Source organism: Mugil cephalus, chromosome 13 (genome assembly GCF_022458985.1).
Source record: "Mugil cephalus isolate CIBA_MC_2020 chromosome 13, CIBA_Mcephalus_1.1, whole genome shotgun sequence".
Taxonomy (NCBI): Eukaryota; Metazoa; Chordata; class Actinopteri; order Mugiliformes; family Mugilidae; genus Mugil; species Mugil cephalus.
The window spans coordinates 7,814,438-7,831,577 of NC_061782.1; the positions used below are offsets into that span (position 1 = coordinate 7,814,438).

At 42.1% G+C, this 17,140-nt stretch overlaps 2 protein-coding genes across 28 annotated transcripts in view; both read right to left on the reverse strand.

Moving 5' to 3' along the window:
• Positions 1–180: 180 nt before the first annotated feature.
• On the reverse strand, positions 181–3,988 carry LOC125018782 (E3 ubiquitin-protein ligase TRIM39). Its single transcript, XM_047603116.1, has 5 exons — positions 2,621–3,988; positions 2,218–2,451; positions 2,030–2,076; positions 1,783–1,925; positions 181–1,683 (listed from the first exon to the last, which is right to left on the reverse strand). Exons 1-5 carry the CDS (start codon positions 2,738–2,740, stop codon positions 1,115–1,117), a joined length of 1,113 nt encoding a protein of 370 aa, XP_047459072.1. The 5' UTR covers positions 2,741–3,988; the 3' UTR covers positions 181–1,114.
• A 526-nt stretch (positions 3,989–4,514) lies between these two features.
• The window catches only part of ablim1a (actin binding LIM protein 1a), a 46,085-nt gene continuing 33,459 nt past the window's right edge, over positions 4,515–17,140 (reverse strand). For 4 of the 27 annotated variants that reach the window (XM_047603097.1, XM_047603088.1, XM_047603082.1 and 1 more), the window contains exons 9-26: positions 17,032–17,076; positions 16,277–16,354; positions 15,938–16,096; positions 15,146–15,190; positions 14,929–14,964; positions 14,697–14,826; positions 14,038–14,157; positions 12,719–12,823; positions 12,373–12,420; positions 10,585–10,773; positions 9,770–9,858; positions 9,532–9,655; positions 9,268–9,329; positions 7,323–7,383; positions 7,087–7,094; positions 6,472–6,546; positions 5,408–5,488; positions 4,515–5,185 (exon numbers count right to left, since the gene is read on the reverse strand). In XM_047603097.1, coding sequence (XP_047459053.1) covers positions 5,072–5,185; positions 5,408–5,488; positions 6,472–6,546; positions 7,087–7,094; positions 7,323–7,383; positions 9,268–9,329; positions 9,532–9,655; positions 9,770–9,858; positions 10,585–10,773; positions 12,373–12,420; positions 12,719–12,823; positions 14,038–14,157; positions 14,697–14,826; positions 14,929–14,964; positions 15,146–15,190; positions 15,938–16,096; positions 16,277–16,354; positions 17,032–17,076 — 1,569 coding nt within the window. In that variant the 3' untranslated portion in view covers positions 4,515–5,071. Of the gene's footprint in view, positions 5,186–5,407; positions 5,489–6,471; positions 6,547–7,086; positions 7,095–7,322; positions 7,384–9,267; positions 9,330–9,531; positions 9,656–9,769; positions 9,859–10,584; positions 10,774–12,372; positions 12,421–12,718; positions 12,824–14,037; positions 14,158–14,696; positions 14,827–14,928; positions 14,965–15,145; positions 15,191–15,937; positions 16,097–16,276; positions 16,355–17,031; positions 17,077–17,140 lie in introns of those variants that run through there. The other 23 variants (XM_047603093.1, XM_047603084.1, XM_047603103.1 and 20 more) reach the window with 21 other exon arrangements.

Sequence of the window (17,140 nt, forward strand, 5' to 3'; positions counted from 1 at the left end):
ACGCCTCCCAATGGCTGAGTCAGTGTTACTGACTATCACCCCACTCTCATGTGCATTAGCAGTGATATAAGACAATACTAAAGACACTGTTCATGCTGCCACATACAATCACAACAAAATACAAGATGCAAAAGTGAAGCCGCTGTCTGCGCCTCTCTTGACATATTATTACATTAGAAAGAGTTTTAATTAACTTTATTAAAATAGGCTAAGTATACACAGATGCAACACAACGGCTCAGAGAGCATATTTGCGTAGAACACAATGTTTGTATGAACTTTGAATTCACACAGACTGGGTACATCTCAGGATAAATGATGATTAAAAAACAAAACAAAAAACAAGTGTAATACTTGATCACTTGAACAGCAATACCATCACATGAGAACCAACATTAAAAAAAATGTCTCACTTGACCTGAAACCATTTTTAAACTTGTTAGTTTAGTTTACAGTGGTCAGCACGACTTGATGAACCTCACAAGCGTCCACATTGCCTGTAAAGTTTCTGCATGTTTGCCTGAATACACAAACACAGGCACTGGAATTAATGTGACCTAGAAATTCTCGGTATCAATCTGGATCATCTGAAATGCATCTCCTACCGGTAGATCTATCTAAAATGTAACTTGTGTAAAGGGCTGGGCTAGCTCAGAGGCTTTAATACTGGTCAGTAAACTTTAAACAAATACTTACATGAATGAGTATTCTGGGAAAGATTTGCAGAGCGCTTAGTCCAAAATATATTTATGAATCACTTTTTCTTGGAAACCCTTCGGTATAGTTAAAGGACTGCTAACATGGTTGCAATGCAGAAACAACGAGCACCTACCCTTCTGACTTGTAACAGATCTGTAAAGCATCAGTATTCCTACAGAGTGGCCTTTCTTAGATTTGTGCGAGTCAATATTGTTGCTTGTCTAGTTCAGTAGCTCAACATTAATTAAATTGATTAGCACCAGATTTTGACATTCTTGTTCGCCACTGTGTGTTCATTGTCACAGAGCTGCCAGCAGGGCTGCAGCTCTGCTTCTAATTATTAATAAAACCATTAAGCAACTGGTGCCATATTAGAAAGTAGCGTCTGGCAAGGCCTTACTACAAGCTTTGTGGAGCTAATCGGAGATCACACTTGAAGCGTTACAGATAACAATAGGTTTCACATTCTTTCCATTGTGGTCATGACCAGGACACAGCGCCAGGTGGAGGCAATTCGAGAAGGTTCCCGCACAGAAGGAGAACAGGGGTGTCATCTTGTCCGCCTCAAGAAACGTCACCAACCCTGCAGGGAAACTGCACAAAACGCCAATGCGACAGAAGAGTTTTGTGAAAGGCAGCTGATGTGGCACCCCTGCGTGCCAGGCCGTATACTCCCCATCAAAGAACTCCACACACCAGGACTCAGGTCCGCGGCCCAGCCAGCAGTCCTCAGTCGTGCCTTTGCGGGAAATGGTGGGGTATGTCAAACCCAGCTCCCAGTAAGTCTTCCCCGACACATCAATCTCCCAGTAATGACGACCAAAGCTGAAGCCTTCTGTACTTATAACGTTAAGGGTGGTGTCAAAGCGTCCAGGGTGGTCAGGAAGCTGCTGCCAGGTGTCCGTGTAGGTGGCGCTGTCACCTTGGGAAGAGATGATGAGCTTTGGGTGGGCTGTCTCTGGATCTAGGGACACGTCGCTGGAATCTGGAAGCACACATTTAATATTTGTAAACTCCACATTTTACATGTTAAAAAAGGTGAAACTGTGATTACGGGTGCTGCAGAAATATCGTAAGAACTGACAACTGTTGAGGAGTTTCTTCATGATGGGCGTCTGTGAATTAACAAGCAGGAGCATGCTGTTGGTGAGGCTGAGGAGCTGCTCAGCTTTCGCTTCATCCAGGGTCACACTGCTGGGGTCTGTTGTGTTCAACAAATCTATCACTCTGCAGCAGAAAAAACAAAAGCAAAATCTATTTTTCCCACACAGCTTCACCTGATGCATATTGTAGTAACTAATATTACTATGAATCATGATTTGATACCATACCTGTCCACAGTCACTGTGTCTTCCAGCTCAGAGTATGAAAAGAAAGACTTAGAGAAAAGCAGAACAAAATAGAAGTAAATTTCACCTAAAAGCAAATCGTTTTATGTTACATTACAGTATATTTACCATGAATTAGAAGGAAAATATGACATGTCAAATCGCATTTTGTCCACTGTCTACTTTATCACCATTGTATCGGGCTCTGTGTCGGTCTGCTCCAGCGACAAAGTGAGTCTGGCCAGGTCCTGCTCTATATCTTGGATTAGAGAACAGTTCCTCTCCATGAGTCCATCCAAAGCAGAGATAGCGGCCCGCTCTTCCATCTCCAGATGGGACAGGGTAATCCTGAGGTCCTCATCCAGGACAGTCTTGATCTCCTGATACTTCTGTATGATACTCTCCCTTATCACTGAGGATTTTTTCTGAGTCAGGCATAAACATTAAGCAAATAATTATATTGTCTGATTGTAGGTGTAACTATAGTATCAGAGTTTGTTATTGTGTGGAAAGTTGATGCCATACTGTGTATACAGTTTACAGTACATACCATGTTTCCATTATATAACACTGACTAGTCTGAACCAAACTTACTGTGATTTCTGACTGGCGTGCTGCCAGTTTCTTCAGTCTGTATTTCACTGCATTCCTTTGCTTCTTTAGACACTCTTGATGCTTTTCTAATGTCCCCTGTAGAAAAGGTTGCACACACATGTCTCAATTCAGCCACAGCATATATAGCATATATTTGCCATGAAATGCTGCTGCAGAAGCAGAAGCAGTTCAATCAGGCTGATTTGTGGACTGGTGGAGTGCATTTTCCCCAACAATCATCTTGTTGCCTTACTTTTCAAGGTTTATCAAAGGTAAATGCCACATTTCATTAATTTCTTAGTCGTACATAGATAAGAGGCATTTTTAGAGATTAAAAGTGTCACTCTATGCAGATGATTCACTTTTGTATTTATCAGTTGTCTTGACAAACTATGTCATATGTGTCCCGTTCTGACCATATTTGATGTCCCGTCTCCTGTACTTACCCTCTCAGAAGCAGAGAAAGATTGTTTTCAAGCAATCAGTTCTCAGGAGGAGAATCAGTCCTCAGGAGGAGAACTGATTCTCAGGAGGAGAATTGTTTGCGTCCCTAAATAATTGTGTCGACAGTCATGCACGGCAATAAATTCCCGTGTGAGAAGCATGCATTGTACAAGTCATGCATTTGCTGTACTCGCATATTAAGAAAAACACTGCCATGTCTGATTTTTATATCATGCTTTGTACCATCACTGACTATTTTTTAAGTATACCATGGTTTCGGTGTAGTTTAAAATCACCTACACGTAAAAAAAATATATATGTTATTCTTTTACCTTCACTGTGCAGAATGACATAGGTTCAGAACGGGACCACAAAAGGCTATTTCGACCCCCCTGCTGATGGTGGAAATTCCTCTACGATAATCCTAAATACAAGTCTAAAATGTGTGTGTACAATGGTTTGGTTTGGAAGTCAGTATGCAACTCATACAAGTGATAATTAAGAAGCAAATAGTGCACACACACAACTAAATACATTTTCCTTTCCTCTGTGCCATAGCTATACTTTCAATAATTAAATCCAAAACTAGCATAATCTTCGTGCAAAGTTTGCTAATGTGTACATTAGTGAAAAACAAAGGTGGTGCAAATTTATCTTTTGTTAAATCCTTGTTTCACGAATCAAGGAAGTTGCTGCAGGTGTCGCCACACCGCATGGAAGGGAATAAGTTGAAAAAGGGCCTCTTAAGCATGTATGATGAAATGTGTTTCAACACTTTCGAGGCACAAAGGTAAAGTATTTGAAATATATACATTATCCACTGTACATGTTTGAAATAGCACAGTAAGTTAGGGATCATGCAATATGTCAGTATTTGTGTAAATCACAAGCATCAGATTGGTCCCATGCAAGTCAACCAGTCCTCAGATGACTTCTCACCCCGCGTTACATCAACTAGTCTCTGTGTTTATTGACTAAATTCAAAGAAAGATAACAATGAACAGAAAAGAGGCGGTGTGTACCTTTGGTATAGCAGAGGATCATTGTGGTTCATGGTGATTTAAAGCTTTATTGGCTTAGATTTCAATACAACAAATGGCAGTGTGGGTTTTCATTTATAAAACAGTACTTTCAAATACAGTTTCTTCTTACATTAGGGGTTTTTTAGCAATATTTGTCAAATAAGTTACGTTGGATGTGGCAATAAAATATATTAAGATTTCTACTTCCAATACATGTAAAGGGAACGTGTCTGCCCGTGTTTATGAGAGCCTGAGAAGAGAGACATTGTTTCTTTTTTTTTGTTTGTTTGTTTTCTTTGTCAGGGTCAGATGAATGTGTGCAGTAGCCAGGGGAAGGAGAACGGTGATATGTAGGTGCTTGGATGATTAATCTCCATGTAGATCCGGTAAACAAGTTGATGGGTCCGCTGACTGCTTTGCCCGTGATGTTTTTTTTTTTAAACTTATTTTTTATTCAAAGACTCACTGAGCCAATTCTTGCAAATTTTGGACTAAAACTGTTTCAGCCCAAGCAAGGAAAGCTAACACATGTTCAAGCTACAAGCATGGACATTTTCATAATGGCGCCATGAGGTTCTACTGTACTTACAAAGTTCCACAGGAATCAACAGCAACGAAGAGTAGGAAGAAACGAGCAAGAAAGAAAGGAAAAGCATTTCCACTCGAAAGCAAAGCAAGAAGTAAAACAAGCGCAGTCGAAACCAAACAACATGACCCTATTTATCATTCATTCTTTGTCATTTTTGAACATGGAAGAGATTCTCAATCATTGTTTACTGTGCAAGTCTAACTGGACAAATCTTTCAGTTCATAGTCTCGGGAAGCGTCAGAGCAAAGAGTCCGTTTCATGGCTTCCTTGATTATGTCAGGATAAAACAAAAGAATCCAGAAGAAAAGGAAATCAACCAAAAAAAACCTACATCTAGATTACAGTTGTTGTGTGCTATCTGAATGAATGTACAGAATATGCATGCTGCTCTGAGCGCTAGAAGAGCTTGGCCTTCTTTTTCATGTCGTTGCGTTTCCACAGGGGAAGCCTGTCAAACTCCTGGATCTCCATTCCAAAGATGTCAAAGAACGTTTCGGGCGCTAAGTGGCGCTAGAATTGAGAACAAAGGTGGAGAAAACAAAGGAGGGGTGGGTGGGGGGGGGGGATGTGTTCTCGGTTAGCACCAAAGCCATAAAAAGGGTCACTGCAAAAATGACAAGAAGCAATGGATACTGCACGTTCCTTGCTACAGTTACACTTGTGTAACATTTTCTTTACACCAAGTAGAGAAATGTACAATTAATTGCAGAAGGTCAGGTGGAAAACTGATACCTCCAGTCTGGTTCTGTCCACATCCCTGGGCAGTTTAGCTCTCCCTCTACTGGTTATCATGAGCATTTCATAGGGGTACACCTTCAGAAGGAGACATTTATGAGTGAACAAACCTACAAGACTGAGTTCAAAAACCATTTCTGTTGTTATCAAACGAAAAGCAAAATTTGGATATCTTTGTAATTCTGACTGTGACAAAAGGAACACTGGGTGGGAGAACAGGTGTGTGACGGGAGGCTGCCTGGGTGGATTTGGGTTTGTTTTTAGGTGGAAATGTGGGTGTTGTGGCGCGAACATTTTCCTTTTTGGTGTTGAAACGTGCAACAGATTAAAGCAAAGGGGGAGAACAAACACGAAATCAGAGTTATGTAACAAGCTGTATTTTAAGAGTCGTTCAATGCAAACTAAAAAAAGGACTAACATCAGTAATGTAGGCCAAGTAAATCCACATGGGAATGACTGTCCTGGAAAACTGAGGTGCTTCTATTTTTCTTAAATAACTAATGAAAAAGAAGTCCTAACTGAAATGCTCAATAATAAGCAACTAGAAGTTCTTTGAAGCCCCCGACCAACTCATATCCATATGGTAATGTGTATACTTCCTTATACACTACACTGTATATAGTGATATGAGTTGTTTGGATGACAATTTGGGTGTTGGATTCTCCACTGTATGCTGCATACAGTATCCAGCCACTTTAAATCAAAGCTATGTGCAGATGAGCATGGAGAAGCCAGCATGCTAAGCGCTAGAGTGACTCTGCAGCTCCTAAAGCAGCATGCTGAATCAGGAACCCAGCTTTCACTTCCATTAAAAAGTTATAATGTTTATCTCTCAGAAAACTATTTCTTCCAACCAATGTCCCTGCACCATATATATATATATATATATAAAAAAAAATCACCATCAATTCACTCTTTTTTTGTTTTCAAATTTTCAACAATTTTGAAAATCTCACTTACAAATTAAAATGCAATTAAAGAAGAAGGACGTGTAAATTTTGCAACATATTTCAGTGTAGACTGCAACGCTTTGATCAGTACAAAAAAAAGAAGATACTTGCTTTTGGTTCCAACATATTAGGCATAGATACTCCCCTGTCCATCCTTGCAAGTGCTGCACGGCCATCCTTAATGTGCTAAAGAATAGAACATACACAAATGTAATATAGTGGAAGGGGACTGCAGGGTTAATGGCATGAATATGTCCACTAATGACAGTGGGCCCAGCTTTCACTGGATGGAGCAACTAGCTTGGATACTGTCATACAGTATCTCAATTAGTATTCAAGATGGACAGTCGCGTACATGTTTTTGGAATGTGTGTTTTTTAAAAAAAATAAAATAAAAAATCCTGAATTATGTATGTAAATATGACATTTAGCTTGAGTCATAACATTGATAAACAGTACACAGAACAAGACACGAGGCAATGATTGGACATTGCATTTCTAGCACTCTGGTTCAGCTACAGGGCAGTGCGTGTTTGCTTCTCGTATCGTTTGAAATCACTGCACTCCATGCCCTGTAGTTGACATGAATCCATCACTGATGCAAGCATGTAGCGGGAGTGGTTGGTGAGCATACAGGGCTAGGTGCCTCTTGCAACCCACGAGCAAGCAAATACGTGATGCAAGGTGAGGAAGCATGCCATGTGAGAAAGCAGATGAGAGACATACCTGAAACTCTGCAGGACAAAATGGGACAGAAAATGAGACTCACAGTTAATGGTTTTGCTGTCGAGTCCCCTGCCAGGCTACTACCTACAACACCTAGTCCCTAGTCACATTTTACGCAAATATTTAAAAAGAAAACGCCACTCATGTACATGTAGCAGGCCTTTTTTTCTGAATACTGGCGCTAAACAGCTGTAGTGCAACTGACAAAGAGATTGTGTACTGGTTGCAGCTCTCACCTCTGCCTCCTCCACACATGTCACCGTAGCTGTTGTACTGGGTGAAATCTGTCGACTGAGGCTGGAACACAGACAGTATTAACATATGGGAATTTTGTTGCTGAGTTAGGACAAATAAAGGTACAAAAGATGAACTACTGCGCAGTTTGGTTCTTTTATGTTTGGACACTGACACATTTTCCCTTTTAGCAGAACATACTGACATTAGAGTTACATTGAACTTTAAGCCCATACTCACTGTATGGGCTTGAAGCTCAAAGTCCACATACAAAAAAAAACAACAAAAAACAAGCAGAAACGAGAGCAACTAGATTATTCCGACCCTTGTTTCCACTTGTTTGTTTTTTTAGATATACTATGGCCTGGATGAGTGACAACCATCACAGTCCTCTACTTTTAAGGGCTCAAAAGTGTGAACATAATCATCTATAAAATGCTACTTTTTTAATATTGCGTTGAGTACCCTTTGCAGGTGATGACAGCATGATGTCTACAATCCAGGGACATGGACCACTGACTGTATTAATATGGACGTGTCGCCACTTCCTTGCATTGGCCAATCTAACGCTACTTTCCCAGGGATATGGTCGGTGCCATAGCCCGCCTTTGGAGTCTGCACAGTATGGCAAGAGAATGGAGCAACACTCACTCACATTTTTGTTAAATCAATACTATGCTCTGCTCTACCTCCACCTCAAACAGAAATGCTGGATTATACACTTTTCTTATTTATTTATTTATTTGTCCACAACTCTCATCGTCACTTTAGGGAGCGGTTGGCATGGCAACTGGTAGTCACCATTATGCCACATCCTGTTTCTACAGGGTCAAATATCTAACTAAAACAAAAAAATTGACACTTGAACGTACATACTACTTAAAGGTCCCATATTATATATTATTAAAAATATTATGCACAATTCACTTTATAAACGTTTCCTAACAGTAATGTGTCCGTATAGCCTGTCTATGAGGCCTCAGAAGTGAAATAATTCTGTCACTTCCCTCAATTGATTGCTCTACTTTTTAGGGAATGTGTGATAAAACAGGTGGATCTGAGATTTTTCCCTTCTTGATGTCATGCGGGGAAACAAGCACTCCCTCTGGTAGTGGACACTGCTTTTGACCCGCCCCCCAGAGAGATGAGCCCGCCCTCTTAAATTACTGAGAAGGTGCCATTTTTTCTCCTCGCAAACAGACATGGTAAAGGTACTAGCAAAGCTCGGCCGTTGCTCTGTTGTTGGATGCATCAACAAAACGTAACAATTACCCTAGCTAGCGTTAGCTGCATGGTAACTAACCATTCAGAAACGTCCTGCTGCAGCCGCAGAGTCTGAACTTCTTTAGGAGCTTGTGGTTCTGGGTCCGATTCTGGTTCAAACTGGTACGACAGGGTCTCTACCAGCCATAGTCATAAATTAAACATTAGGGCATGGTAACGCCAGCAAAAGTCGGAACCTCTCCCTGAGAGAACAACAGTTTCTATATGAAACTGTTGAAAAAATGTATAATATGGGACCTTCAAAAAAGCAGAAACCATCCAACTAAACTATTTTCTTTACCATGGAATGACACGTAAGATTATCTACCACTGTTGTTAGCCGTGGAGGCATCCAAGCCTCTCACATTGCCCAAAATGTTTCTGTTATCTCTCTGAGAGATTTGTTGTATTATTGCATATTGAGGTTGGGCAATGAGTACACATTGCACAAATAATGTAAAACATCCCTTATCTGTCCATGGCACTGTTGTCCAATTACTTTTGAGGCCCTGAAAATTGAGGCCTGTGTATAGAAATGGTTGTAATTCTGACATCTTTCCTCCACTTTGGATGTCAAAACCCACAAACTAAATGCCGCAATCTGCCTTTTAAGCCCGCTCCTTAATTATCCGTAACCTGATAAACAACTAAAATAATTCAACTTGATTGTAAGTGAGCGCTCACCCGATGCAGCCCGTTCCTTCCGTAGCCAGGCAGAGAGTTCGTTTTGGTTGGAGAAGTTGGATCTGAAACATAAACACGCTTTTAGGTTTTAAGAGGCCGACCCAAATGAGGAACATATATAACAACAACAATATATAATAATTGAGTTTACCGACCAGGCATGTTACAGTAAAAGAAATGCAAAGTGTTACAAAGCACAGATGCTGCGTTTAGGTACATTGCTGACAACTCAGGAGGACATTAGCTGATGAGGCGGCTCTGTACCTGCGTCACAGTTGGTCTGTTTGGGATCATAGCGCTGAGCCGAGAGGCTGCGTGCATGACGCTCCCTGATCTGCTCTTTTTCCATCTCCTCCTTCAGAATTAGCTTCCCCAGACCGGACTGAATCTGGAAACACACAATGCAAAGGCTTTTAAGAAACCAGATTTGCTGCATCTCCAAGGACCATTTCAGGACTGTTTGTAACTACAGATGCACCAGGAATTAAAGGTTAAATGTTACTTTATTGAGATGTTCCTCCTGGAGCTGCTTTCTTTTCAAGGCCTCTTCCTCCTCCTCTTCTCTAGATCGTCTCCTCCCTTCTCCTGAACCTAAGAATGCCGTAGACAAGGCAAAAAAAAACATTACACACACTACGTATACACATAAATACATACACACACCAATAAAGACACATATGGTGGGTACCATGCTTCACGTGTACTTGTAAAGTACAACCGGATGAAATGATTCATCCACATTTGAAATGTAGAGAAAAAACAGAACAGACATGGTCGCTTCTTTTGGCCGTGGAGCAGTGAGAAATACACATAATAAATGAGAAATAGACGGACGAGTGAACACAAATGTGTGACAGAGTTGACGAGACAGACAAACAGAGAGGACTTATTGGAATATTGCCAAGATCTCAGTGGATGTCAGAATACACAGACCAGCACAATGTAAGACAGACAGACAAAAGTTTGAAGCCAGTCTCAGTTATCTCTGTCCAAGTCATTTGTGATACTGCCGCGTATAGGTCGAGCACCCTTCATGGTTGTAAGAGAACGTAAAGATGGTGAAACTGATGCCACCTCAAGCAGAAAATAATGCAAACGGCAACTTCTGCTCTGCGCAGGCAAAACTGAAAAGGCAAAATACTGGAAAACGCCTGGATGGCAGCGTTAGTCTGGAGTAAAGCAGGGATGCAGTTAAGCTTTTGGGCGCAGCTGGAAGGGAGGGAAAGAAAAGGAGGCGTTAAGTCGAGGTGACGTGTGTAACCGTACAACTACAGCAGGTAGCGGTGCAAACATGCTCATCGGGGGAGCCTACTGTACCTAACACAGTGAGCGAGTAGGGCCAACGGTCGCCCTCACTCCGAGAGCTGTCGTCTGGAGAGGGAGCATGGGCAGCGGGGAAGGTGGCGGATCTGATGATCTCATCAGCAGACTTGCTTTGACGTGCTATGGCAGCTGTATCTAGGTTGGTAACCATGGGAACTGATCTATCAGTGTCTGCGTCACAGTCTAAACCACAGGTAGACAACTCAGCACCATCTGATCGTCGGCTCAGCGATCATTTATCTTGGTGTATGTGGATGTGCAGCGCTGTCTACGATGCAAACGTCTTCCCTAACAAGTCACGGTTATTGCACGGGGGGTAAGGGAGTCGCATAATTTAAGGACCTTTTAAGGGTGATTTTTATAAATTTTTTGAGGAGAGAACTCATTGAAGTGTGCAAATTTCATTTTAAAACCAGGCCATACCTTTGGGGTTTGGTTAGCTAGTGATAGAACTAGGGCTGCAAATCTTTAGAGGGGTGTCAAACTCATTTTAGTTTGGGAGGGGGGGCACATTCAGCCTAAGAGAACAGAATAATAACCTATAGGTAATAACAATACAGATTTTCTATTTATTTTAGAGAAAATAAGAAAAGTAGGATAATGTTTACAATTAATAAGCTATCCTTTAAAAAAAAAGAAAAAAGAAAGAAAATTCTTAAGAAAAATAAGTGTAATGTGGGTACATTGCTGTTTGCTGTGTAGTCCTGGGTCTCAATGTTGTGTTCTGGCCACTTCTCTAACTAAAATTAGGGGTAGAAGTTGATTTTCATTGAAAAAAATGCCTTGTCTTCTACATAATTTTTTCACAGATTAGACCCTCTGGTGGGCCGCGTTTGGCCATATGTGTGACACCAGTGCTTTAGATGATGACTAATCGATATACAAATAACATTTCCATGGCTATGTAACAACCATATTATAAATTAAATTAAGTTAATGTGACTAATTCTCACCTAAAGCAGGAGTAGTCACACCTCAAAGGCTGGGAAATGGTTCACAAATTAGTGTCCTCTCGCTTTAATAAAGGTGAATGAATTACTTTACATTTTGACCATTGCAGTGGTTTAATTATAATAATTATTATCGCCTCTTGCAATTATCACAACCCAGCCTGGGTTTGAGATAAATGCTGACTCCAGGTTTACTACCGTGACTTGCTAAGATGGACAAAGTGCAGCGCAAACAGGCTGCATGTCAGACAGAAAAGAGTTGGAGACAGACTTCAAACAGTGCTCGTACGCTGACGCTGGGGGGTGACTATGGTTACATGAAGACACAGTCTCAGCTGATTGACAACAGGATTCCCAGAAGCCAGTTCAGTAACATAATGACTAAGAGTAGCGGTCCCCAACCCCCACGGTGCCATCAGATGAAGACGTGTAATGTAATGTGTATTTTTGTGCAGACTCTCGTCCGTCCATACATTCATTCTCTGCTGTGTATCTGTCTCAGACGTCCCTCCGATTAGAAACACGGCCCAGTTCTTCGTGGGAGAGATCCTGAGGCGATCCCAGACCAGACGAGATATACAATTCCCTCCAGCGAATTCTGGGTCTACCCTGGGCTGGCTGTGCCTGGCAAACCTCCAAAGGGAGGTGTAGACTTTTGTATATATGTGTCTATATTTAGCTATTTATATATCAGCCCCATAAATACCCCACACATACTGTTTTAGTTGGGAATCACTGGCTTACATTATTACATACGCTAATAACCAGACAGACAAATAACCAGCAATTAAACAGGGAAAATGACAGTACTATAGGAGGTTAGGGTAGGTACCGTGTTGTTTGTAGATGGGCGGCTTTCTGTAGATGTTGATCCCCTGATCTGAAAACGATGAATTTCAGAGACAAAAAACATTTACAGACATTTACACACTGCAGCTGCAATGCATGAACAGCGAGCCATTACACATTAAGATTACATTACATTACATATTTCCCTTTTTCCTGTACTGTCGTGGGAAGAAAGCAAAAGCTGATCCAAAATTAGATAGACAGAAAGATAGATAGATAGATAGATAGATAGATAGATAGATAGATAGATAGATAGATAGATAGATAGATAGATAGATAGATAGATAGATAGAGGGATGAGCAGTGACAGGGTGCGCTCCCGCTCCTACCTGGGAGGTGGAAATGTTTAGGGGTCTGAGAGAGAGGCGGGGTGACCGGCCGGCTGTCGGGCCTGAGCGGGAGAGGGGAGCTCCGGCCACTCGGCGGGTCGGTGCCTCCAGTGAGAAGAACCAAGAACAGAACATGAGCAGGGACACTAGAGTCTGAACGGTGCCAACACACAGGAGGGGACCAGCTGGAGTCATTCCGAGCGAACGGGACACATTCTGGTCCTTTCTGATGAATGCGGTTAATGGAGCTGAACAAAAGCGGATCAAACCAGCAGAGTCTCGAGCGGCGAGAATCACCGCTCGGGAGGTATGTTATGACTCATGGAGCGTGATGACGGCTAGCCTGATGTATAATATGAGCTCACTGTTGGGAAGTTAATATTTCCCCGCATGCAATAGCTAACTTATATTACTAGACCTTTGTTTTTATCTCAGCCATATTGCTAGCGTATCGGTCTGAGAATGCAAAAAAAAAGAAAAAAAGTTATCTATCACCTAACATTTGGGCAAGTTTGGATACTGAAATACTAATATCTCTAAAGTTCATGCAAACACAAACACAAAGGACCTGACAGCTACTCTGGCACAAGCTTTTAGTCACATTTTTAGAAGTGCACGTAAGACCACATCCACACAAGTACGTTTTAAAACTACACGTATAAAATAAATGACTTTAAAAATGCGCCCACTACCATAAACTGGAGAGCGGTGTAAAGTGGTGTCAGTGAGGTAACTATAGAAGACGCGGTGAAGGAAGAAGATTGCCATGGAGGTAGGAAACACGGACTTTGACTCCTTGTTGCAAAGCAAATAAGGCAAAATAATCGAGAGGTACCAGGAGCATCATCCATCATCGGAGGAAGTGAATGGGTACGACTGGAGGACACGTGAAGAAAAGAAAAAAAGACGAAATCGCAAAAAGTGTGTCAACACCTGCGTCACTGTTCCCAAAAGTCGCAGTTTTCCGCTCATGCAGACTAAAACGCGACCCTGAATTTTTCAAAATAAAACATCGTCAATCATATTTCCGCGTTTCCAAGTAAGAGGAAAACGCTGGGTGTAAATGTAGCTGCGTTTTAAAATGAAAAGTGTGGATGTAGTCTCAGCACGTGGAGGAAGCGGTGGCTGGGCTGCATGGATCTGACCAAGACAAAGGTGTGACCATTCAGTGTAGCACTAACACTACTGTAACGATGGATCCAGAATGACACATGGGGCACTGACGGGAGGTGGCATCTCAGGTGACAATGGAGGTGGTGATGCGTTGCCTCTGGGTGGTGGGTGGGGGCAGCAGATAAGGAGTGGAGTGGGGCCCTTACCTTGGCTATGGGGGAGGAAGTGGTGTCTGAAAGGGGAGGTGGGGCGGGAGTCACTATTTCTGGAGCCCACACTGTTACTGCACAGGGAGGAGCAGAGCTTCTGCATGCCTGTCAGAGCCTCTGCGGGGAGGTGATGGAGGGAAGGAGGGTGAGGGACAGGGAACAGGGAACAGGGGACAGGGGACGGGGGAGCCCCAGGAACCAGGCAGCAGAGGTGGACGATACGGGGGTGAGGGGCAAAAAGAATTTAAAAAATAAAGGGAGATATACAGGATTGAAATGTTGAGGAGAGAAAATAAAAGACACTCAAAGTGAGAAGGTAAGGAGCACTCAAGGTGAACAGTAAGGAACGAGGAAAGACCACTACACTTTAAAGTCAAACCTTTAATGGAAAGAATATGAAACTCAGGGGAAACTTTGTCGTCGAGGGAACAAAATTGACTCTACGGTTGTTATTTTGCACAAGGTAGGATTCCATCACGGTCCATCATGTCAATAAACGGTAAGAGAGAAAAATAACAACCTCGAGTCAATTTCGGTTAAATTCAAAAGACCTTCAGAGGTTAAACAGATCAGAAGCAGGGAAGCGAGGAGAATCGCAAACAGTATAAATATTCCACACGTGCGCGCGCTCTAAACTCCTCTTTCCAAGCACCCACCTGGTCTGTGGAAATGCTGCGGTGACCGTGACAACGTGGGGGTGTAACCATGGCGATTGTACACTGGCGATCCTATGGAGCCCTGACTGGTGGACCTTTGGAGGATGCGGTCCCTCCTGTCATAAGAGCCCTGGCGAACGCACACACACACACAAGTTATTACACAAAACGTCTGCTGCTGCTGCTGGGGGACAACATTGTGAAGATTTAGTGGAAACATAAATTCGCTCACCTCACCAGACGGGGTTGGTGACATGTTTCTTGAGGACTAGAATAAATCAAACCAGACTTAATTATCATCTTGTTTGGAAGGTTTTCACAGACATCAGAGTAAATATAGTTTTACATAACTCTGCTCCGGGACTAAAAATGGCCGATGTGCTTTCTGCTCTGATTAAAGGGGCTGATTTATCACCATCAGGAGCAGCACAAGCGGTGGCACATCTTACCTTGTCATCTGGCAAAGGGGAGCGCTCCCTCCTGGCAGTGTGGAGCTGCGAAGGACACAGAAAGTTCAGGACTACAAAAAAGGAGCTTTTAATACGGCAAATATCGCACAGTCAGTCCTTTGTGTGCATTATTATGCCTGTAACGACTCTATGATGCAGATACCCCGGTGGTTTAGTGCCAGTTTGTTTTCTCCAGTGTACCAGCATGTGAGACAATGTACAACTGTATGTGTCAACTAGATAATTCAGGAAATGGTATTATTGAAGCCCTAGTTCGTTGGTTTTCAAGAGGGGGTCTGCGACCCCTAGGGGGTCCACGAAGGTACTGCAAGGGGGTCGCAAAATCTTTGGTTGATTAAACATTTTATATATACTTTTTTTTTTTAAATTTCCCCCTACAAATTTAAATTTCTAAAGGGAAAAGGGATATCTTAACACTGAATGCAAAATAATAATAATGATAATATATTTAGTTAATAGAACTAGTTTTAATTTTCCTCCAAAAATTTAAATTTCTTCAAATACAAATATGAATCCAACATATTTTAGTAAAGGAAGCTTTGGAAAAAAATCTTATATGTCTGAATGTTTTTTTTATGTACTTCTTTAATGTACTTATTCTGTTTAAACTTTTTATGGATCCTGCAATGGAGTCTGAAATAATATTTCATTAGTCTTCTTCCACAGAAGAAAACGGTTCAATATGAGGAGTGATTCTCTTAATGTGCCGTGCTGTATGTGCGCAGAGAAAGCATGCATGCAGGAGAAGAGGCATGCATTCTGTGTGTTTACCTCTCCCACACTCTCTCGTCTCTCCTCTCTCTCATCCAGGGAGGTGGTGTACATAGGTTCATAGGTAATAAGATCAGGGCGCTCAATGTCATAAATGGCTTTGACTTTTGGAATGGCAGCTAGGTCTCTGTAATCAAGGATCTCATTGTCTACTTTTGCCTAGGAAGATAGATAAAGACAAACATCCATACACACATAGAAGCAAAGGGAGATTACTACTGTTAAAAAAATAAAAAAATAAAATGCATTCTATTACAGAGAAAGGTTGTAGCTAAAGACATGGGGCAATTTAACAACCCTAGTAATCTATTTAAACAACAGATCCTTTGTGCTTCTTACATAGATTGTGTGACCCGGTGAGCCAGGTATGCTTGAACCAGGTCTGGAACAAATACTCTCAGATGACGACCTCGTGGGCTGTGAGTAGAAAAAAAAAACAAAACAAAAAAACACAAAAGTGGCTGTTAGTCACAAAAAATATCAGCAAGGCAACGGCGATCCACAGCCATCTGCCATTCCCGCATCACACAGGCTCATCACCCAGAACAACACTACACCGTTAGGCCGTCGTACGATAATGTGAGCGATGAGAGGGAGCTGCGACCCCCTTTATTGAATCATGTGAAGTACGCTGAGATGCCAACATGGCATCTCGTGATTAGGTCATTCATTTGCACATTCGCAAAGTGAATGAGTGCTTTAGCGTCATGATTTGATGCTCTTAAGGACCTCATGCCTGTTTATGGGAAATGAGCATTTTGAATGGCAGCAGCAGGTCTTGAATGTAGCGTAATCAAAATGAGCTTTCCACCAAATGGGTAAATGGGGATTTTCTTTAGAGAAGACAAATTAGTCTTTTGTGACGTCTTGACTGCTTCCCCAAACGTGTGCGCTGTCTGTGCACCATGCACCCTTTAACATGAGCAGTTTTTTAGGTGTTAAAAGACAGGACTGAAGACTGAATGGCTCTGTGGGACACACAGACGGCACTGCACACTGTCTCCAGCAGATGGCAGCGCACAGTGCATCGTGTCCTAACTACATGGTGAAAACACAGGATGATGCCATCTCATAGCCAATAGCGAATACAGTACCTGCCTTTCTGTTTTTTGGAGGAATAAGAGGGACGGAGGCAATAGCTGTGGAGGAAGGGGAGAGGGGGGGTTCACACGGACATCACACGGGGGGGTTGTGCCTCTCCAG

Excerpts from the sequence above, each read along its gene's own strand:
- LOC125018782 (XM_047603116.1), bottom strand. The coding sequence starts at position 2,740 with ATGTGTGTGCAACCTTTTCTACAGGGGACATTAGAAAAGCATCAAGAG. Across the intron at positions 2,077-2,217 it reads ACACAGAGCCCGATACAATG|TCTTTCTTTTCATACTCTGA; the intron begins GTGATAAAGTAG and ends CTTTTCTCTAAG. Across the intron at positions 1,684-1,782 it reads GAAGAAACTCCTCAACAGTT|ATTCCAGCGACGTGTCCCTA; the intron begins GTCAGTTCTTAC and ends GTGTGCTTCCAG.